The following is a 24,606-nucleotide window of genomic DNA, read 5'->3' as shown; positions in this document are numbered from 1 at the left end:
CTGTAAGTTTTTCTTCTTCTTGGTCATTTTATAGTTGTTTTGTACCTCCTTGTCATAGCAAACCATTTATTCATACTGATTTCCATTATACCAGATGCTGATTGCTATCAGACTAACTACATGTTACAACAAAAAAATTAACTTCCATTAATGACCATTAGGTTTCCAGGAAGATCACTGTAACTATATTGAAAATCACTACTGCCATTTGTACTTTTTCAGTCATCTGAAATAAAGTCACAGGTTACCTAAAAACCTTTCATACTCTAGGAACATGCCTATCACTTACAGGTGTTCAGAATTTCTAAGATTTCCTGATTCCCCATTGTTCATCCTTTATTAATAGCTATTTTAACACTTTCAAATTGAGGGGGTTTTTAAATCTTATTGGTGGCTTCCCAAATAATACATGGATATAAGTGACCTGGAGAGGAAATGTGTTGATGGCACTTACGGGCTTAGTCTTTTGGTTTTTTTCTGTGTGCATGTCATTTTTCTCACAGACAAAGTAGCAGAAAAAAGCTCTGCTGAGAGGAACTGTAATTCACTGCACATAGCATTCACAAGAATTTCCCAGCCCACATTCACATGCTTCCTTCTCTCACAGCTACTTCAAAAAGGCCCTGTTTTCTCATTTGCATCGTCAGATGATAACTCGGAGATACCAAACCTTTACAGGAATTGGGCAAGAAGGCTGCCAAGTCCTGGTCTCCACTTCAGCTTCTCTCTTGCAGTCACCCTCCATAGTGGTGTGGGATCTTATCAGACACATTGAACTAATACTGAATCGAAGGTTAACTGAGGCAATTCTGCCGTGGAGGATAAGGATGATAAAAAGCACAGAACAGTTCTGCCCTTTATGAAAGTCATGAATATCTTAGGCATTTCTTTATGCCTGAAATAGCATCAGAATTTGAGGAGATACTATTTTTCTTACGGACCTCATAGACCAATGAACAAGTAGGAATAAACAGAATTTCCTCATTTCCTAAGTAGCTGTTGCTCACCTAATCCAAGATTTCTTACTGTTCTCGGTTTAGTCCTGGGACACTGCTGCTCCTTATATAGCTTCCATCAGAGAGGACAATAACGTAAACATTCTAATCACAGCTTGCTAATCAGTGTTGTTCAATCAGTATCCTGGGCGCCAACTGTCAGCTAGAGTATTTTTCCATCCAATGCAAACCTAGAAACCAAAAGCCTCTGTCTCATCCTGACAACTTTTGTCTGACTTGCAGCAGCAGAAGCCCTTCCCCTTGCCTGCTTAGCAATAACTGTGAGGCTGCCTCCTAGATTACAGTAAGATTATGGCACATGCATGAACACACTTCTGGGTGCTGCTGCTGCACGGTGAGACAAGGCGGTGCACTGTGCATCTCTGTCAGGGAAGGTGAGAGTGAAGTCTATCTACCCCATACAGCTGTTGGGGTAGATACCCCAACAGACCACCTGCACCTCACACTCCGGGCAGTTACCAGCAATTTCACCCAACAGATCTAATTTATTTGGGAAGCACCCTGTTACTGAAATAGAGGAAATCATAAAATGACCAGATAATTGTCATCCCAAGTCTTACTGTTTCTCTCCTGCCAGCAAATAATTGTGAAACTCGGGCCACTGCACCTCCCATCTCCTTTGGTACTGATTCACACCAAAGAGACAAATTCATTACTTTCAGACTCCCCCTGTCAACGTGGGAGGTGTTTACACTATAGATTTAAAGGCACCAATCTTGTTAATGATCTATGTGAGTGACTATGTCATGCCACATGACACAACTTGTCTTCATCTCAGATTGCCCTCTCAAAGAGAAACTGGAAACAAGGAAAAGCAATGCATTAAGTACACACTACACAACTGACTAAATTGCACGTGTTTCTACTTCTTTGCAAATTGAGGACTGTATTTTTTTTTTGTTAATAAAGTGCTGAGCGCTCACAGCTGCAACTGAGATAAATGAAATTTGTTCTGAACCTATAGAACACTAACTACTCTGAAAAATCAGATCTCTGGTGCCCAAATGGTGTCTTAAAATTTAAGTTTCTATTCCTCATTTGTAAAATGAGAATAAAATGTTGTGACAGAAGTTCCGTATCTGCAAAACATTCAGACTCCTTATGAACATTGTAAAGAAGTTTTGGAAGCAACTTTTCACACTTTATAAAGAAGCCCAGGGGGAATTCAGCCATCCGTTAAGTGATCAGTGCCCACCTTGTATATGCAAGGCACCGGTCCTGTGGAAAAGCAAAGCAAAGCAAAGCAAAGCAAAGCAGTACACTGTCGCACCATTACACAGCATACTGTAACATACGTCCCTGAGGTTTCCACCTTTTTTCTGTTATATCCTATTTTTCTGTGTGCTTGACTTCACAAACTTTAATAAAGTTATTTTAATAAATCTGTGCAAGATATTGACATAGGATATAGATGTAAGCTAATCCCTTAAAAAGTGTGAAAAGTTGCTTTCAAAACTTTGTGCAGTATGAATCTGGATTTGCTATGCAGAAGGACTGAGTTACCATTGCTGCGTTTAAAACTTCAGAGCTTTCTTTTAATAGAATTACCTATTTGAGAAAAATTACTAAACCACTGATGCTGGTGTTGCTTCAACTACACTTCAGAGGTGTGACAAAAAATAGAATTTTTAAAGAAAAAAGAAATTAGCCACTAATAATCTAATTTTGATCAAATTTTAAAACATGTTTAGCATATTTGTCCTATTAAAAAACTGATGATTATAGAGCTTTTTATCTCATGGCTATATATTTTTTTTTCTCTTTTTACAGGCACACACCCACCCTTATATTGTATTTTATATTAAAAATATAACAGTAGTACATTATTAAACAGCAATATCCTATTTTCAAGGTATAAATCTAGCCAGCTGTAATTTGTTCACACATTCTATTAAACTAAGAATGCCATAGAAAATCTTCAAGCTTTTGCTTGATATAATTAATTACCGAGAATCATTTAACGCCGTGAAAGAAAAAGCATTAAGGGCATGAAATATGCAACAGATAGAAGACTAGTGCCCGATTTTGTCTACTCAGATCAATAACAGCTTATTCTATCATTTTTATAGAACCTCCTCTCACAAAGAAATACTACCTTCTGCTCCCTTTGTATATGTGCATCTATACTGTAAATTAATGTGATCTTACATAATCTGAAATGGCTGTGTTGTGGATACAACAGGAGAAAATTAGCAATTATTAATGCAACTCTGATTTTAATCCCTGTCCACACTTTTGTAATTAGAAAATAATAACCACAACAACTACCACATAAAAATCATGCGCAGTAAAAATCACTTATGGTTGCCTAGCAACTAGCAGGATACGTGCTGAAGGGAAGAAGGACCAGAATAAATTAAAAGACCTGACTGTGAAAGAACTGTGAGTGACAGTTCACTGCTACTGCATCTGCTCAACATGCTAGTCCTATGCGTGCTCACATAAAAAATACTTGCATGCTGTATGAGTTAAAAATCATTACGAAATACTGCTCATTTTTAAAATATTTTTGCTTAGAAAAATATTTGTGCTCAATGTTTCTGATTTTCTCCCATTTTTGTCAAACTGCTTACAAGGTGCACACAAGCGTGTATTTCCACCCATTTAGTCAGTATTATCTTCGGTGGAATTAAATGCAGGAACAATTAGGCCTCATTTGTACGAGGCTCCTTTTGTATTTGTCTTCCCTGGCAGTATGGGGCCAGATGCAAGCTGCCACTGACCTGTCAAAAGTATTACTACTCTCAACACCCCTTCTCCTTTGGAATCAGAAGGAGAGACAACTCTGAAGCTGAAACTGCAAGACGTTCTCGTATTTCTGGCAAATTTCACACTTTTAACAAATACTGAAATTCAATTTAGAGTGGGTAGAATGATGAGTCCTGCATGCTTGCCCTAGTCAGAGCGCTCACAACCAGGACCACAGCGTGCAAATTACAACTCCTAATCAAATGCAACTCACAAGGACATTTTTTAAAAAAAAGTATGTGTGGGAGAGGAGAATTAAAAGAGCTTACATAGCGAGGTGGTTCTTCTGTATTTACCAACTTCCAACAGTAACCCAGCTATATAGGGAGATGATTCATTTTCATTAAATGTATTCAATGGTTCTTCCATTTGGAACTGACTGCAGTAATACATGGTGGACCTGTCCCCATCATTGAAATGGTAGTGGGTAAAAATACTTAAAAATATAATTCCTGGTTTTGACATATGGGTACGTACTCCATAACTTTGGCTTGGCTATAAATAAGAATTACTTGCTTTGTGTGTTTGAATACCCAAGAGTACCAGTTGGCATAATTAATCACTAGTTAGATTAGTAATGGCTAATTACATTACTCACCATTTTAAAACAGTTAAAAACTGGCAACTTGAGAAAACAGCTGGAAATAGTCTGAATAAAATCCATTTCACATACAGAGAAAAATACTCTCTCCCTGAGCTATGTCCTGTCAAAACTAGAATACTATGGGCATGAATTTAAATATTTTGGCTTTAATGATGCAGTGATCAAAATGCTAAGCACCACAGACAGGGGAAGTCTCTTGCCAAGCAGGAAACATGGACAGGGCGCAACAACCCCACCTTCCAATTTTCTTATCAGCTGTATTAACAGCCACCTGCTACGGGGAGGAGGCTTTGTGAAGCTAACTGGTACACCATGCAAGTCCTTACTTTAAGTCTCACGAACAGAGCAGAGAGCAGGTAGATCACAAATGAAAATCACCATATGTAATAGAGCTATCAGCGTCCTGGGATTCTTGAAGTCAGCTGTTGCTATCTAAACAAAGTTAATACAAACTAGCTGTAGCATCAAACTGGCACCTAGACAGGAAACATCAAACTCTGATGCAAGGCAGAAGAGGACAGTGGATTTGTAGGGAAGCCGAAGGATTACAAGGTATGAAGTATCATTCTTTTTCTCCACTTAATTTTAACAATTAGGAAAGGGAAGCTACACTTACAGCTTGTCTTCCTCTGAAATAAAAAATAAAGGAAAATCTTCAAAAGAGGAAAAAGACAGTTTGGGGGACTAAGCCTGCATGTGCATGACGCAAAATCAGCAGCTGGGGCTCAAATTTGGCATACAAATTCCTTATTCTGAAAAGAAAATCTATCTCCAATAAAATTGTCCCTGCTTTCAAAAGGCTAAAGCATTTAAACTGGACATACAAACTAATTTTGCTTTCTGAAAACATAGCATATGTATTACACATATGATTATCCATTTCTATGGGCATTCCTAATTTTAGAGGGAAGGAAAGACAGGTTAAAAACATCAGAACTGGGAAAAAGTGTGACAATAACGCTGGACTGATGCATTTCAACTTGCTCTCTTCTAAACAGGTGTTTTACACTGCAAGATTAGAACAAGCTACAAGGCTGCAAAGACATGTAAATCTTAGTTTAAGAAATAATTGCAACAAAATCCCAGGTTAAAATGTATTATTGCAAATTAAGGCTGCAAAGATGATGCATATACTTTACATTGGAGAATCAGGCTCAACTGTGTAACTGGAAAGGTGTTTCCAGGTCCTTGAATCTAGGGCCTTGGTATTGTAAGTAATCATATAATTTTTTTTTAATCAAGGAACAAAGCCCAAATCTATTTAGGTATTTCTGCCCCACTATTCCATATGGAAAGGTTCCAGAACTCTTAGTTAACAACTTGAAAGTATTCATGGATGTTTACACTCATATAACCTTGTGATCACCATCCTGTGTTTTACGTATTTCTACACTCTCCGTGTTTATGCTTCCCTTTTTTCCCAGGTGAATTTACGGAGAGCAATCATCTTCCCCTCTCAGATTGTGCTGTGTTTGGATAAACAAACCAACCTGTTTTCTCTTGCAAGAGTCTCCCATGCTACTTATCATTGAAATAATTATTTACACTTGTCTCAGTGTAAACTAATCTTTCTTAAATGGAAAAGTATTCAAGTACTATGTACAGCAACTCAGAAGCATTAATGGTGTCACATATAATGGCATACACATCTAATGAGTATTTCCTCATCCACACAGGCAATAGTGTCAGGGCCAGGCTCCCATTTTCTTATCGCTAGACAATACTGATGGCTCATAGTTAGATTTGATCAATAATTTCTTTGCCCAGGTCATTCTTTTTTTGTCAGTTCCACATGATGAGCTTCCAACTCAAAGAAAAGCCTATTTTTAGTCTGTAAGCACCTTATGATGCACTCTGAGGTACTGTATTTCATACCAGTTCTTTTAATCCAGACTTAATTGTGTTCAGTCCTCCATGAATGCCATCCCAATATTGATATTTTAAAACTTTGTATTTTGGCTAGGACACTCTTCATTTTTTTAACATATATCATTAATATATTATGATCTATGCCAACACCAATTCTTCAAGAACTTTCATGGTATCTTCTTTCCAGTTTAATAGTTCCTTTTTTAACAGAGCCTTCAGTTACATCTTTTTCCTTGTTTTCACTCAGATTAGAGAGCTTACTCATTAGATCTCCTCTTTCTTTCATATTCACTTATAATTTTCCTGTGGTACCCTAACAAATGCTTTACCAAAATCATAGAATCATAGAATGGTTTGGGTCAGAAGGGGACCTCTGAAGATAATCTAAGTCCAACTTCCCTGCCGTGGGTGGGCAGAGACATCTTCCACTAGATCAGGTGACTAGAAGTCAGAGGATTATGTCCATCTTTTCTATCTTACTTTTGCTTCATTACAGATTTGTTCTCCATTCTAAGCCATTATAGATGAAACCTAGATTAACTCAGCTTCACCTATGATGGCAAAGCAGTGTAGAAGAGAAAAAAAGGCTCTGCATCTGTAGTACTGCTCTGTATCTACGACACTGATCTGTATCTACAGCTGGCAACATATGTTGTATGGTTTCATACTTAAAGCTGAGTAGTAAGAGCACAGGTGCAGTTTAAAAGGTACCAGTGAATTCAACAAGCATTTTTACCTCATAACGATTTGCAGCACTTACTCCACAGTTCTTCAAATTGAGGTACAACTATTTGTTTCAAGATTACCAAAGATAAATACAAAGATATGATAAAGAAATGCCTATCAACATGAAGAAAAGCTTAAAGCACATCACCCAGTACTGGAATCCAAAGCACAGCAGCCTGCAAGAAGCAAGTATTGTCAACTTTACAAGGACCTCAACAGCTCTCATACCAAAGGAGTCCAAACAGTCTGAGTTGAACATTTTCACAGTGCCTCACATCTTTGTCCTTTTTCTCCTTTTTTACTATTTCCTTTATTATATGGGAGACACCCCAGGTACCAGAATTCCAGGAAACCAAGGAGTTAGGCTGCCAGTCAAGTCAATTCTCAGCATAAACACTGAAGTTTTCTCTCCTTCAGTGTGTTCCTAGTTGTCTAGAAAGATCAAAGAAACTCAACTTGTAGCTATAAATTGCTCTGTAAGAACTACTAAACTTATTTTTAATGGAATGTTTCCTTAAAATCAGTATCATGTTGGGATGTGGGATGGGAATAAAAGGAAACACGACAGTTGCTATACAGTACTGCATAAAAGAGGAAAATCTGAAGAAAAAGCTTGAACTTGCACTGAAGACATGACAGAGATAAACAGTAATTTGACCTCAATGCTAACTTCCACTGTCTTGCATGGAGTTCTTTAACTGGGGTTTCCAAGTAGCTGGATATCTACCTCTGAATTTCCTTTTCAAAGAATCATATGCTGCATTTCTCTACACTGAACATTTACCTCAAGTGTTGCTAATTTGTCTGTTTAATCTTATTTTGACCTTTATATAATAATTGTGTAGCTCAAACTTCAGTTTACTAGAGCTTATTGCTTGTATTATTGTAGCCTCTAGCTTTCCTAGACATAGGCACCCCAGCCTATTTTGTAGGATGCTTTTTAAATAAGGAAGGAAAGGACTGTACTTGTCCCCAAATGCCTACAACAGAAATCAAATACAGGACAGTTAGGAAAGTATTTGGGGACTCCTTCCCTGCATCAACATTACACAGAATCACCACAAAAAAGCAGCCAACTGGTACTCCAGATTTTTGTGGGCACCATGGAAAAATGTTTTTTTAAAAAGAAAGATTTTAACAAGAACAGAGAAGTGGTTCTGTATTTACAAGGAGCTCTTCTCAAAAGCAAGGGGAACATGAGATAAAGTACACAGAGATTTATTAGTTTAGCAATGCATTCTCTTTATTTCTTTGCCTGCTGGCTTATTAACTGCAACAAAACTTACTGAAGATTGTAGAATTGGTTTTGAAAAAGTAACTCAGGCCAAAGTCATTAAGATTTTGGATGGGTATCACCTGACCACCTTTTGGGACACAATCAGCTCTCCGTGGTCTGGATCAGCCCTCTGGACTTTCATAAAGTAGAGATTAAACATCTATTAGCACTGAAAATTTAAGCTAAAAACAAAGATGATTTCAGGCATTCAAATACTAAATACATGAAAACCATTCTTTTTCCCCAGATGAAGCTCATGGCCTACTTTTCTTCCAATTAACCTGTCCCTCTATACTTGCCCCAATTGCCTTCACACACACAAAAGCCCAGAGCTGAACAAACAGGAACCCCCTACAAAGCTGAAGGGTTCCAATGCCTAAAACCCACTTAATTCTAAAGCTGAAAATCCTGAAAGTGCTCATCGAACTCTAGAACAACCTCAACCCCAAAGATTTTAAGATACTAAAGTTTCCTGATGCCTAAATTTGCAATTCTGTTCTGTCCCAGCTTTCATAGGACTGGGTGGTTTGATGCTAGCTCACCAAAAAAATCAGAATACAGGAACTTGGAACTCTTCTGCAGAGCTTGTTGCACTGAAGAGCTCCGTTTAACAGGCATTTTTAATTCCTAACAGAATAGAGCTCCACACACTTTTTAAAGTGGGAACCAATTCTGTCTTGCATAAATGTGGGCTCCTGGGAGAGGGAATAGTATGCCTTGTCACTGCGTAATAGCACAGTGGTTAACTTGTTTGACAGATCAGATACGAACTTCCTGGGGGACAAGTGACAGGCAAAAGTCTTTAACTTCCCCAGTAACTAGCAGTTACTACCAGTAGCTATCCCCTACTGGAGGCTAGCAGAAGCAACTTTGCTTGCTATTTTAAAAATGAGAAGTAGGTGCCCTGATCAGAAGTGCTTGGCTTAGGAGAAGGCTCAAGGACAGAGATCCAAAATGAAGAGAGGCTTCCTTGCAGCCCTAAATGGAATACCTGAACTTTAAACACTTCTCCCTTCTCAGCTATTCTGTTAGTTGAGAGTCACAGCAAGCTGAATACACTGAGACTGTAGTCAGCTTCCTGCTTATCATGTTCATTGCTGTGAATCCTGGTCTGATGCAATAAACTTTTCGATGTACTCTAGAGAGAGCCCACAGATCACAGAATGCTTCATTTCAACATTTACATGCCAAAAAAGTCAGGCATCACAGCTCTGCGTGCTTCACCAGATACCGCCCAAGTTAACCTTGTACTGGCAGACCCAAAACTGTAGCTGCAAAAAAGGAAGAAGTGCAGCTTGCCATTTGAAATCACAAAGTTGTTTACATGCAAAAATTATGTTGTTACACTTGCGCGGGTCACCTAACGCAAACACGTCTTTTCCCTGAATGCATTTAATATTCATTTAGCTTATAATTGCTCCTTATATGATTTAAGTAATTCCATGTACAGTAAAGAAGCGGTAAGCACACAAGAAGGCTTTACTGATTTTTGGCAAATAGAAGTTGAGTTAAAAAATACAACTTCCTCAAACAAGTATGATTCAAAGAGGTTATTAACTAATTCTCAATTTCTTCCTCATGAAGCATAGATGATTTTCAGTTTGAAAACCTGCAAAACAGAAGTCTTCAAATGACATCTCAGATCAGAAGTGATATTTTTTCCTGAGGTCCAGCTATTTAGCATTTTGTTATGCTGAAGATAGGGATTTCTTGATAAACATGCTTCCACATCAGGTGCGGGCAACATATTATGATTAGTATTTTTACAGTTTTTCCTTTGGCAGCTCAGAGGCTCATGATATGAGCCCTACATTTTTTGGGCAGTCTTTCAGGGCATGGTGAGACCCATGTTAACTTATATTAATAAATCTGTAGCCACGTATTTGAAAAGATTAATCTTAACACACACTGCACCACTAAACTGAAGGAAAATCCAGCTCAAGCTAAATGTTCTTAAGTACACCTACTGAGCAGAATGACTTCATTTCTAAGGAGGAGCTCTATGCCTACTTCTTGTATTCATGTTTCAACAGTGTCCTATCAGATGGGTCTTCAAAAAACCTTCTACAAAGAGTGACATTTACAGGATCAGGCCCTAAGTGAAATTACTTTTCAGAAATGCTGTGTCAGCAAATCCTTCTAAAGACAAAAATGAATTAAAAAACTTAGAGAGAGATATCAACAGAGAGGGAGAAAGCACATGCAACAGAGAGAGACCGTCTCCGAGCTCACCTATCTTTGTAGTTTATCACAGTATCAATGATAGCATTCATTTGTTTTGTCAGTTTGGGTGGGTTGGGTGACAACTTCTCTGCAGGAGGTCTGCCTCTTCTTTTCTTTGCTTTCTCTCCATCCTCCTTCCCAGAATCTTTATCCACATTTCTTCGTCTCTTCCGTTTTTTAAGCCGCACTTCCTCTTCCATTTCTTCCAAATTGCCGTCTTCAATTGCCTGACAACCATGGGTTCAAAAAGTATGATTAAACAAAAGAGGTATTGCAAAGGTAAGTAACAAACTGTAAAAACAAAAACGCAACCCCACAGGATGCAGAGAATTCAACTCAAAATGTTCACCTTATTTATAAACAAGAGTATAATAAGAAATTGACTTACTAGCAATCAAAGAGACACTAAATATTAATTTGTTCTAAGAATCCCACTATCATCTAAATAGATGCGTGTTTATCTGAACCTTTAATTCCACACCAACTCACAGTTTCACACACAATAATGGCCTGTGGTACTGTGTCAGTAAGTGTACAACAAACACTCATTTGTTCATTTCAGTGGCAGTACTGGCTTATGTAGCCCCATGCAAAACAGACTTTATGATATTGCAGGTTTTCCAACAGGACAGTCTAAACTGCGCTCAGCTCCCAAAGCCAGATCACACACAGTTCTTTGTGCACACGAACAACACACAGGTACTTTATGCAGTCACACAGATACTTTATGCAGTAATGACTCAACTTCTCTTCCAAATAGTTTAAGCAACTTCCAAATCGCCTAAGTGTTAAAACCATCTCTAAAATCTATCATTTTCTTCTAGAATAGTAACCAACAGATAGGCAGAAGCACTGACAGTACCGTGTTTTACTGTAAAAAGCACTCATAACATGGGATGCTAAAAAAAACCCAAAAAACCCCAAAAACCCAAACCAACCCCACACACAGTCACAAACGATGAACACCAGTTTCAATTACCTGGATGTATGCTTTTAACCAGACCCAGCAGCACTATGCAGAGGGATAAAAAAATCACTACAAAAAACAAACTAGGAATAAAGGGAAACTGTTCACACACTGACTATCAGACCCATGTGATAAAGCAAGAAGCTGAACTTTCCTTGATTTGGGAAAGCCAACAAAAGAAAAGAAATAAAAATACCGGGTCATAAGAGAACTGAAATTAAAAACAAAAAAAATACGAAAAAAATCTTAAAACTAGGCTTTCTGATTAATGCTTTCTCAGAACATAACTGATGTTGATACTTGTCCCTTTTGCCTCTCAATATTGCCTTGAGTACATGCAAATGCTAATCAATCCTTTCTCGTAGCTGAAAGAGCTCTAATCAGAAGGCAATTACCTTCATTTCTCCACAGCACCAAACATGGCTAATATTTATGATCATGTGAGCATAACAATCAATATAAAAAGAGTGATTACAGCCCAGACATAATTTTTCTCAATTGTGTACAATGTCTCTTGGAAAACGTTTTGTGAACAAAACCTGATGCACAACACAAAACAACCTGGCATGTTAAAAACACCAGTGGGATTTCGAAATCTGTTTCCTATGCATCCTCCGATGTGCAAATCCACACAACAAACACGAATGCAGAATCCTGAGGGACAGCCTGAAGCTAGGCCTTAATAATCAAAAGACAATTTACATCATGCTTCCACAGCGTTCAGATAACCACTATGAAGGAGGCTTGAGATCTGATGAGTTAGGAAGAAAAAAGAAGGAAGAAAAAAAAAAATCTGCACACAAATTCATTAATATTCATTTGGCTAAAGCAGGACACCCACTATAAACCACTGCAGCTAACGAAGATTAAGAAAAGGAAATTTCTCTGCATATCTTGGAAGCTAGAAAAGCTAATAATAAATACAGCATGCAAGGCTGTCAACAGTTAATGTCATTGCTCTCCTTAAACACTCAGTTGTACACTGAAATACGGAGAACACCGACTTTTGATGTGTTACACACCTACACATGCCTGTGATGTAGTTCTACTGAATCTTCAAGACGGCAATGAAAAAGGATATTTACCTTACCACTATCAGCAGGCCGGCTATCGGAAATCACAGTTAGTGGGGATAAAATTAACAAGCCAGCAAAGCAGCGAGCTGCTAGTCTCTTCATCAGCTGATCAGGAAAAAAAAGAGAGCTGGGGAAAGGCTATGTTTTCATATACAAGTAATTTTATTTTACTGAAAATTTAATACTGAAAGGATTGAGGATACTCAAATCTGCTGTTTCATTCTACCTACTACAAGGCCCCAAGCCTTCCTCCTTCAGCCTGCTTTAATACTGACAACTACTTATCATATTTTTCCCCTTATTATTCTAGGCATCCAAATTAGATTTTTAGCTGGGCAGTTACAGATTCTTGTTAGCATTTTAATTATAATAGCACAATTAGACAATTTCATGTATGGTTTTAAAACTGAAATAGGTTGCATGCATTTTAAAGATGCATTTATTACAGAAAATGTACTCCTATTGCTCCGCAGTGAACAGATCAGGTTTTGGTTATTGAAACTGATAAAAAAGTCTATTCTGCTTTACAAGAAATTGAAAAACCAAACCAAGTTATCATTTTGTTAACTTTGGTAACATTTTGTTGTCCTTTAGAAAACTGGTATTCACTTAACTAAAATATATTTGTATTTTTGTTTGCTTGACAAATTTTCTACCACCAAAAAAATAACAGTGGTGTTGTCATAACAGAGTTTACTAACATCTCATTTTAGAATTCTGCATAAAATTCTTGCTTGAAGTAGGTAATATTTTGGAAAAAAAAATCAGAACAAAGAGAAAAGATAGAAGTAAAAAGATTTTTTTAATATTACATATAGCAATGTAGTAAAGACAAAAAATAAAAATAACACTCAAGTAAACTAACATATACTCTTGCACTCTTAAAATTAGTGACTATCAGATAGCAAATTAATTCATTGCATACTACAGATCTGCAAACAAATATTAAACTGTCTACTTAGCTAGTAATATATCAATCGATTAATATACCCAGCTTTCAAAATTCATACGCATTAATGTAAACTCGGACAGTTTTCCTTAATTTAAGACTTTAGTGACACCACTTGAAAATCAGTGTGACAACACCAGCAGTCCAAAAATGTTGTTATTGTGACTCCTGACATTAGTTCTCAAGTGGCAAATTTATATTTTGTATATAAAAAATATTTAAAACTAAACCTGTACGATTCATGCTGCCTTAAAAGATGGCTTAAAAGTGTATCACATAAATCAATTATCAGTGGAGATATTAATGCTCTGTGCATGTGTCTACACATATGATCCATGCACGTGTGTATGAGCAACAAAATATTTATTAAACTAATTCATCTGAGCTCTTTGTTAGAAAAGCTTACTATTCTAGGGCTGTAAGTGCCACACCAAAGAGAATGCCTTTCCAAACCTTTACCAGTACGATAATGACACAAATCCCAGAGAGAAATCTCCAGTTCCTGACAGATGTGCGAGGGTGCAAGATAGCACAGACATCTCCCATGCTCAAATGCCTCTGGATTAGTGAGGTGAACAGCAAGGGAGTCAAGGAAAATAGTACACAAATAAAAATTTAACACTTTCCTTCCCTTAAGGAAACAGGACAAAAGAGTACAATAAAGTTTGGAGACTTCATTTTTTGAAAGCAAGCTGTGAAAATTTAATGTCAAATTCTGCAAAGGGTTGGGCACCTCATGAAAGGCAGCAACACCAGTGGAAGTGTGAGGACCCAATGTTAAGGCCAGTACTGACAGAATCTTCCTGCTTTTCTGAATCTTATTGCTGTATCCTGGTCCACGTACACAAAACAATTTCCTTGCTAAAGAGCTAAGAGCAAGCAGGCTTCTCAGGGCACCATAATTTTAAGCAAGAGCATACTCACCATGGATTAAAGAAACCAAACTGCCTTCCTCCGAAAGAAGCACCCCCCCAAAAAAAAACCCAAAAGTTAATTTTTCAGAAGGCAAGTAGAAGTTACTTCTGAGACATTTTCCTCTTCATAAAGGAAAATAGCTGTTTTGAGGTGGAAGTATTCTTAATGAGCCTGAATACAGCTACACCAGCACCACAGAAACAAAGTAAAGATCAAATGGAAACTGTTTTGTTTCTCCATTTGAAGAGCAGGACATTATGGATGTTTTCTTAACTTCTTCTCCAGAGCATGACATAGCACCACGACTGAACACCTCTTCAGTTGAGAATTATGGATCCAAATAAGCACTAAGAGCTACAGCTCTGAGTTTTGTTTCACAACTGCCTTCTGCAAATCAACAATTATGTTAGTCTTATATTAGTTTTAAATTCGTTTTACAGGAATCAAGTAACTTAAGTCTGGTCACACAGTGAATCAATGGAGGTGCTCAGCATAAAATCAGTTTTGGTGTCTAAGGCCTGTCTCTAATATTTAGATGACACAACGTTGTAAGACATAGTTATTTTTCCTTTGATTGGAGATAACTACAGTATTGTTATGAGAAAGTGGAGGCATAGCGAAAGCCATTGCTACTACTTATAGTCAAAGAAACTGTACGCACAAAACAAAAATGGTATGAAGCTATGTAATAAATCTACTTGATAATGCTGAAAATATGTTCAGATTAAATGGGAAATGGGCACAGGACACGAGAACTCTTCCTGCGTCCCTCTCTTATTTTATCTCAACGGAATGAACATTAAGATAGCTTGCCCCCTTTCCTTCAGACATCAATGACCTTGTGTCTCTCCAACCTCCAAAGTTAGAAGAGAGCTCCTGTGACTAACATTACCATGTGAACAGATTTGCTAGCATGCTAATTAAACTCCATGTTTCCATAGAAAAAGTCTTTATGTTCACCTATGAACAGAAAAAAAAGTCAGCTTCCCAGCTCCCTGAACATAAATAATAACCCAATCATGCAAAGTTGCCAAAAGAAAGAGCTTTTCCGGGAACGACAAATAACTTACCTGGGCATTGTACTGACTACTGGCCAAGAGGCACTAAGCTTAAGGGCTGTTAAGCCCTTAAAACCAAAAAACGTCAGTAATGCAGTAATGAACAATAGATGACTGCTTTGAAAATGAAGTTCCCATTTACCAATTTGGAAGAGAAGAAAGAAGTAAAAGAACCCTACAGAAGGCTAATAACAAACACTGAAAGCACTAAAATGTCATCTACCTGCCCCTACCAATTTCTGTCTTCAGCATAATCCTTCAAGTCCTGTGATGATATTCCAAGATAAATTCCACTAACAACTGATGAAGACTTCAACTTTCCAACCTGAAGATCATCTTCTCCAAAAGATCTCTTCAAAATCCAGTTCTCCTGCTTAGCTTCTCAACAGTGACATTCCTGATATCTGGGACTGTTTCTAATTTCCACACATTGGAATTATTTCTTGGCTCTCTACAGCAAGTTCCCTTACATTGTAACTAATTATCTCTTGCTATGCTACAGCATAGAGGTCAGTATACTACAGATAAAGACTGTGAAGAAGAACGCCGTAATACTTGACAATTAGATAAAAGGGCATAAGATACACTATCAACAGTGCAATGACTAAATACCTGAAGATAATTATAAGGATTGATGAAGTTATTTTAACTGAATTTCCTCTCCTCGATGGATAGTATTGCACAACAGATTTACCAGACTAGTTTTTCTGTGACTAAACTAAAACAGAGTATAGATTAAAATCTGCCAAAGGCAGAATTAGTGAAGAATTCGTGAATGCATCCAGTTTTTCCTTGCTTTCACTGCTGACTCATTCTCCTCCACATAAGGACTATTCCAAAAAGTCTCCATCCAGCACTTAAGTAGAAATGAAAGTATCGGGGTTTTTTAAAAACGCAAACAAAATACAATTATTGCAAAAACACATAACTTGTAATAAATAGTCTTCTCAGATATGCTGAACTTCCACAAAATAAGGAAACTGAGTCCTTCAGCCATATTTTCATCAGTCAGGGTCTGCATCTTCACATTGCTGAAACTTGGGGTTTTTTTGAGAAGCGGGAGAAGGTAGATTGTTTTCTGGCTTGCATTTGATCATTATTAATAGTTGCTTAAGTATTTGCATTGAAACTGCAGCTGCCTATTTTTAATTACACATTAAGGAAAACAATTATAAATAGTTTTTTCTTGCATTTTGATTTAAAGACTGATGCCAAAAAGACCTGATAGAACCATGTAAGAACATACTTACCTTTAAAGAGAAATGGTCTCAACCAAAGCAACAGAGCGTAACATTAAAAAAAAAAAAAGGTATCTATTTAAAATACTTATAGGATCAAAGTTTTTATCTTCAGTGTTTTCTTTCTGGTCTGAGAAAAATATTTCAGATAAAATATCCTAATATTTAATCTTAATGTAAAATATCCTAATGCTTAAACTTAATCTTTAATGTGACAATTACTAAGTAAAGCATCACGCAGAGCCAGCACCGATAAACTTGCTCCAAGTTATGGCAAACTACATTGGCAAGGACATAAATATTCTTCTGTTCAAAAGTGAAATCTGGTTAAGAAAAAGTATAAATCAATAATTAGTCTCATTTCTCCCTCCCCCAAAAGGCAAACAATTATTTTAAATGGAACCACGCAAACTGATTTTGTACCTATGAGCTTTTCATAAACTTTGGGGACAGAGAGACTGAAGAGCACAATAATTACTGATGATACCAGGACCCACAGCCTGCTCAGGAAGCACAAAGAAAGTGCTCCATTAGGGGGAAGGAACTGGGTGATAAAAAGGAACCACTGTATCATGCTGACTATGAAGATGCTTTGCTTAACCAATTAGAGCATTGAGAAAATACATACTCACTGTAATAAGACACTGAATGTGGAACTACCAAAAATGGTCACTATTCTGTGGTCTACAATTACTCAGCCACACTCTTAAAAGATCTACAGAACTATCTCTAATTGTCTTCCTCAGTTTTCAAAATTAAGTGTGATTTATCCCTCCCATTTGACATACAGTTGTACTTTATGTCTCGTTAAGAAGATTTAATTTGAACGGCCTCTTGACCAAGCCAACCTAACCAAGGAGGGTTGGGCAGGCAGCTGAAAGAGAGGAAAAAAAAATCCAAAAAAATTCTATACCAGAAACTATTGATATCAACCTCTTACTCTTTCTCACTGAACTGTTTTGTTGTGGTGGGGTTTTTTTGTTTGGTTGGTTGTTTTTTTCCAAATCTTCTCCCCTTCTTTTTAGAAAGCTTGATCACCTGCTGAACAACTCTTGTCACTTGGAGTAATAGCCTGTTTCTAAACACAGTGAAACAAACTCTCTCATTCAAGACTGGAGGACAATATAACATGGACTTGTGAAATATTGCGCATGAAAGTTGCCAGATGATAAACAAACATATTCTGAAAGGGATGTTATAATAGCAGTTCTGAACTAGATGGTATCCTGCATATTTCCGATTGCCTTCAGATTGCTCAGAACCTTACAGCATATTGATGACTCAAGGAGTAAACATTGTTAACACATTGGCATTGGAAACAGTTGCAGGTATCTTTGGAAGTATAATTGGAAGTAAAATTTACAGACTGAATGAGATGTAACTAACTTAAGAAAGACACTACAAGACTATCGCTTATGAAAATACTGCAGGGAAATTCATGGGGGAAAATAATAATCTTTACAGACACACAGTTGTAAAGGAATACACTTAATGCGACCAAAACTATCTTTCAAGACTGATTTAGCTGAATTAACTTTAGTTTGCAATTGTAACTTCAAATAACTAAATTACAACAAAACAGGAAATAACTATGATTAAGCCATGGTGTGTATTTTTTTTAAAGTTAATATGATATAAATTTTTATATACATGCTTTTTAAATTGTCTGGAGAAAATGATCAATTATTTAATGTGCATACATGAAGATAATAGTTGATATAACTGAGATGCATAAAAATGGCAATTGACTTTTGTACATTCGCTTTTGTCTACAAGATTTATAAATAACACTATTAAGTCATGAGTTGCCATACTTTTTCTTCTGTACAGAAGGTCCTGATTTCTTCAAGTCTCCCTTGCCAAAAGTGCATCACTTCAAAAAACAAAGATGAAGAATTATAAGAACCTTTCAACAAGCTTGATAAGGACAGCAGAGGTCTGGGGTTTTTTGATGACTGCAGGTGCCAAAGGCTTGCTGAAGTAAAATGGATGAGAAGGAAATCCAAGAAAACCTCTGACAGGAACTCAAGTAGGAAGCATTTTATTCACACTAATCACAGAAAAGTCCTGTTTAGCAAAGAGGGCTCTGGCTGCCAACAAGTCTTCCTTGGTACCTGCTGCAGTCTTTCCATTTGTGAATGATCTATTACACGCCATTTTCACCAGCACAGAAAAACAGCTTATGGAAGATACATGTTTCCTGGCTTCAGATTCACCAGCAATCCATCTTGAAGTAAAATCTAACATGACAGAGATGCCTCATTTTTTCCCCTTTATCTTGTTCAGTATGACAGAGATGCATAAGTTTGTTGAATAGACAGGATTCTGGAGCATTTAGTGACTGGTTTTTTCAGTGAGGAAGAGTGGAAGGGGAAGGTTTTCTTCCTTTTTTATTTTTATCAGCATTTTCTCCCTGACTTACCCAGAATTCTGACTCAGGAAAGCCTATTTCAGCAGTGTAGAGGACAGTATACTGACAAAGGTATTGTGAGATAATGTGTATTCCAGTTATGCTTTTTTTCTTGACCAAGTACATTATCTTCCCTAGGAGAGGGGGCAAGGAAAATTGCATGCATGAGAAAATTACCTTTTCTGAGGGGTGCCAGGGGGAGGTGGGGGAGATTACTTTTCTCACTTTTTCCTAAATTCTTTTAAAATAACAAGCATGGAATTTAGTCAACAGCATAACACTTTCGTGTCCTACAACAGGAGATGTTGTAGTTTCCTTGGCATCTCACAGTTTAGAAGGAAAGTAAAAATGAGGTTTTTATGGCTTAGTTTGTACTGTGGATTTTGCTTCCAAATCTTCCTTCTTTGGTCTAAAATAATTTTTTTACTGGAGGGATATATCATTCTATTGTCCCTCTGAGATTAATTTTTTCTTCCATTTTTGATGATTTGCTGAAGTTGATTAATTAGTTTAGAACTTATCAACAAAGTTTAAGACAATTTAGTAGTATTTCTAGTAACAGCTACATTCTGTTCAGGCTCACAGACAAATGTCACAGAGCAGGAGGAAACAAGCTGCAGTGAAGTCATGAAGATACTCAACAATAAAGACCAGATCCCAAATCAAGGAAAAACAGGCATTCTACAACATTCCAAGGATTTACTGTCTCCCAGTCAGACAAGACACTGTTTATTTTAAAAGGGAGAACATGAATACAAAAAACAATCAGAAACACATTTATATAAGACCACTAATAAACAGTTATGTAGGATGGCTTCTCTTCCCAGTCTTGAGACAAGTATTTCCTGTTGCTGTTCACCCTGTCTTTCACAAAATACTGTTGCAGTTGCCAAAGGCCTCTGGTTTCTTAGTACCATACTATTAATTTATCTTTTTTCCTCGAATAATAGGGCTGTTTTTATGGATGCTTACCTTTTTTATGGACATTATATTCTTCTGTTGTGGAAAAAGGTAAGAAATCTTAACTTTGTAATGTTATATGTCCTGGCAGACTGGCAGTGCGACTAATGTTTTGCAGCTCATAATGCTGAGAACTAAAGACAAACCCCTCACATTTGATTTTGTTCCCTATGAAAAAATTCTCAAAATTCAACCCTTCAGAATGGGAATTTATGGATTACTTTTTAATTTATTTTAAAAAACTTTCCAGGGCTTAGCCTTTCTTTATTCAAAGAATATTGCCTCCCTTTTCTTCTGAGACGCTGCTAATTATATCAGAAAGATACCTGGTATAAAACCAGGGTTTATACCCTCACTAGATCAGTTCTTTGGAAAGAAACAGCAGTCTTGGCTCTTTCTGGGACCGCATTTGCTTCCAGTGAACCTTGCTAACATTTGGAGTGACAGATAACACTTTTCTATGGTAAAAATAACTTTGAAAATTCTAAGCACTGGATAAAGGTAAGTAGACAGGACCAACTCTAGTTCTGCAACATGCCTAACAGCAGGATACCATATCCTAGTAGAAAGTTTCCTATGAAGAACAAGCTGCCTTTTCTTCTACTATGGAAACAACACAGCTGAGGACTATAACACAAAGGGATGATTAGCAGATTTCCAGTGGGAAATCACTCATTTTGAGCCAAATCTCTAGCCTTAGAATAAGTGAATTATTTGGCTTTCAAGTGAACAGATATCCAGAGATGCCTTCTAATTGCTCAGAAAAATATTGAAAGTGTTTTCTCTTTTTCATCAACAGACTAACAGACCAACAAAAGGTTTCTATTTTACAGGTGAGCGTAAATTTTATTCATGCCATGAAACATTACTGTTCTTAATGATGCAACATGAGAAGCTTATAGTACAAAGCTTAAACTGACACTTTTATGCATGTCAAAGTAAACTCAGCTTCTGCCAATAGTCATACCATTAAGTATTTTCTTTCATATGTTCTCCTTGTCCCCGATATTTAAGTATATTCACACATTCTCAAACAGACATTTTTTATTCCAAGTTTAAAATGCAGAAGATAACCAAATGGGAGCCAAATGGAGAAAATAAATTCAAAACAAAACAGATAAAATATCTTGCATAAAACAAACATAATGGAAAAAAAAGAACAGCTTTCAGACACCATCATAGTTTCATTATTTTTCAGTGGATGTTCATAGGACCTCTTGTATCTACTTATTTGCAGAAAACGGCTTAAGGATTTTTCCAATAGCATGGGAAATTGTTTGTAGAGATCTATCACTATTAATGCAGGTCCTTTGAGGCAATTAAGAATGGGAAGCATGCAATGTTAAGAGAGTATGATATGAGAAAATGTATGTCAAGAGATTAGACTACTCACTTCCTATGCTGACAGAGGAAAAAATTCTACTCATAGAAATAAGACTATGTTTAAAGAATAAACAGTAGGAGGTAGCCCTTTAAGACCATTCCAATATAGTTCTTTAATAACTTTGCAGAATTTGGAGGAAGAGAGCATGAAATGAAACTAAGTCAAACTTCGGACAACTTGCTGAGGAAAGCTAAGTTATATGTATCTTTTATGTATTTTATACCAAAACAGTATTTTGTGAGGCTAACTTCTAGCAGTGGTGCAGTTAGTTCCATGTTTTCAGGATGCTTCTAAAGCTGCAGTTATCAGACTGTGGCAGGACTTACAGTAGAGCTTGACCCTTTAATATGCATATCACAGCCTAAAAGTAGAACTCTAACATGAACAGTATCTGTCTAGAAGGCCTTTTTGGTCTTCTGGGATAAATTGCAATGCAAATCACAGTCTGACAGGCAAAAACTGTTACCTAAGCAAAGGCTAACTGAAGAATACAAAGAAGATTCCCAGAAAGGCAATGAGGCTTAAGAGGAAGCGAAGTTTCTCAACAGAATAATGTATAGTATAAATGCGTATCTGAAAAACTAAAGCAAGGCTGTAAGCAGCAACAAAGTCCTATGGTTCTGAGTTTGAAAGCCAGCTAAAAATATTTTGTTACATTGTCAGATGCAACTGAAAAGAATATGTAATGGATAGCCATTAAACTGTAATTTTTAACACTCTAAACTCGACAATTTCAGAGTACAGGATGAAATTACAGGGTTACGATTACTGGAAAACTTTTATAAGATTTTCCTTTTTTAAAGTTAAAACTCCATTGCTAGAGTAAAGAAATACACCATTCTACTCATCAGGCAGAGTACTTCAAGACGACTCAGGAAGCTAACTGCCTAAGGCCTTCCACTCACAACATGCCTAAGGATAGGCTGAGTAATTTTTTAGAAGTTCACTCTGAAACTTTCCTGTTCTTCCATATTTGCTAAGTTAGTACTTCCATACTTGTTTACATACAAGAAGAGACAAATTGTTTTCATTTAAGCTGCAGTTTTCTATAGAGGCAGCAGAGCTCTGCAAACCTATACTGATCCATCAAAAGGATTACTTTTGCCTGTCATGACTGCTGCATGGAAAACATCAGTGTGAAGCTTCTCATCACCTGCTCAGGTCTGCCTTCAAAAGATGGCACTTTACAATAACGGTCTCTCAATTTGCTCCTGATGATAAGGCAAAATATTAAATGCTTCCCTTTTTGCAGAGTGAATAAACACTTTGCCCACAATACACGCTCGGAATGGTATGGATAACTTCTTACCCATGTTGTAAATGCAAATCAACATAGGAAAACTTATTGCCTCTATTCAAAAGTTTGATAGGTGACAAAAGGTCAGCTACTGCATATAACCTATAATTATTACGTCAACGCATGTCAGAGAACATAACAATGCAGTGGACCCAAGTATTAAAAAGTTTGCTGCTTCTCTTTCTGTTGCCAAATGACCCTAGCAACAGTAATGTTTTAAACTTTTAATGTAGACTTTCTTTTTTTGTCAATTTTGTGAAGTATTTAATGTTTCTGTTTCAGTTTTGGAAGTTGATTTGAATTTTGATCTTCCACATGGAGCGTATTTCAGGCATCTTAACCACAGGGCCTAATTTCTTCATGCAAAATTTTGCACTTGAAACAATAAAAATATAACAAAGCCTGATCATGGCTGCCAGGCTATATAAAATTGGTATGTCAGAAAAGTATAGCTATTTCAAAGAAAATTGAATTTATTTTAGTCTAATATTAACAATACTACTCACATTTTTTAAAAATACAGAAAGGTGTTTATATGACACTATTATTCTAATGTTTTCTAGGAGAGAATGTATGTACTATTCCAATTGAAACTGTGTTAAGATTTGTTATGGTAATTTACACGTAACATCATATGGACAAAATCACAGACTAAAAAAAAAGATTCCTATGAAAATATGGCAAGTTATTTTACTGATAGGTATTTCTCTGAAACAGCTGTTCAGATTTCCCAACTTGAGGTCTTTCTCACACAAAAACTATTTCTGGCACTAAAAATTGCCTTACTGAGAATATCCCTCAAATATTGAAGAGGCATTTCAAAGTACTTTGCTAGTTTGCAAAATTAATACTCTCAATCCTGCCTCCAGATTCTGAAAAAGGTAGCCAGAGTATAAATCAAGTTCTTTTCTTCATAAACTAACAAACCCATCTTGCCAAAATAGAGAACCAAAGCTATCAGGTAGATGCATTTAAATTCCCTCTCATGCATAAAAAGCCAAGAAAAGCCCCTTCACTGGGGCTTCACTGGTTATAATTTCACTGAAACTTAAAAGTAGCCACTTTCTTCCCTTTCTTAAATAGATTCTGAACTGAATTTCCTGAAAAATGCATGAAAAATAGATAGCAATACTCAGAACGTAAAAATGGCTTGGCTTCGTGAGGCCTTAAAGTCTTGTCCAACTTCCTAATCCTTCAAGAAATCAGCTTCCATATGCATAAAACTTATCAGCCTCGCTTTGCACATTAAAAAATAGTACCTGGGGCATCCTGATGATTGCTGATCACAAAATAGACAACACACTGGAACGGTGGACTTTTTAAGCCTCCAGTGACAAAGTCTTTTAAACGTGACTTGTTTTCCCCTACAGCTTAACAAATTCAATTGGATCTGCAATTCAATACCACAGAGCAGAGTGTAGATCAGAACGCAATTTTCTTCACATGCCCTGGGCAAATACTCACTTACTCGACTGTTAAACAGGTTTAGCAGCAAGCCAGGAAACTTTGCAATTGTAACCAGAAATGGTATAGAGGAGTAAGGAAGAGAGAAAAACAGGGGTGGAGGGGTATCATGTACATGAACTATGCAGATAAACTATGCACTGGGTAAAAGGTTATTTCTTTTCTCCTCCTTCACAGAATCTCAGCCTCCAATATAGACTATATAAAAAACCTCCATTACAATTAAAAAAAACAACCAGTAGATGAAGAGTGAAGCTAAAACAATTATGGAATGTAATGTTGATTTTCCACACGGCTATTTCAGTATCTAACAAAGACTACTGTAAGATCAAATTAGAATCATAGAATCATAGAATCATTAAGGTTGGAAAAGACCTCTAAGATCATCGAGTCCAACCGTCGACCCAACACCACCATGTCCACTAA

General features: G+C 36.8%; 1 protein-coding gene across 2 annotated transcripts in view; it reads right to left on the bottom strand.

Annotated features, from left to right (window-relative positions):
* The window catches only part of SMARCA2 (SWI/SNF related, matrix associated, actin dependent regulator of chromatin, subfamily a, member 2), a 116,315-nt gene that overhangs the window by 8,305 nt on the left and 83,404 nt on the right, over positions 1-24,606 (bottom strand). For both annotated transcript variants that reach the window (XM_009279940.2, XM_009279941.2), the window contains one exon: positions 10,472-10,689. In XM_009279940.2, the coding sequence (XP_009278215.1) occupies positions 10,472-10,689 (218 nt within the window). The remainder of the gene's footprint in view (positions 1-10,471; positions 10,690-24,606) is intronic.

The sequence above is a fragment of the Aptenodytes forsteri genome, unplaced genomic scaffold, assembly GCF_000699145.1.
Source record: "Aptenodytes forsteri isolate BGI_AS27 unplaced genomic scaffold, ASM69914v1 Scaffold99, whole genome shotgun sequence".
Lineage (NCBI taxonomy): Eukaryota > Metazoa > Chordata > Aves > Sphenisciformes > Spheniscidae > Aptenodytes > Aptenodytes forsteri.
The sequence above is the reverse complement of the archived record's forward strand: the minus strand, read 5'-3'. Positions and strand labels throughout refer to the sequence as shown.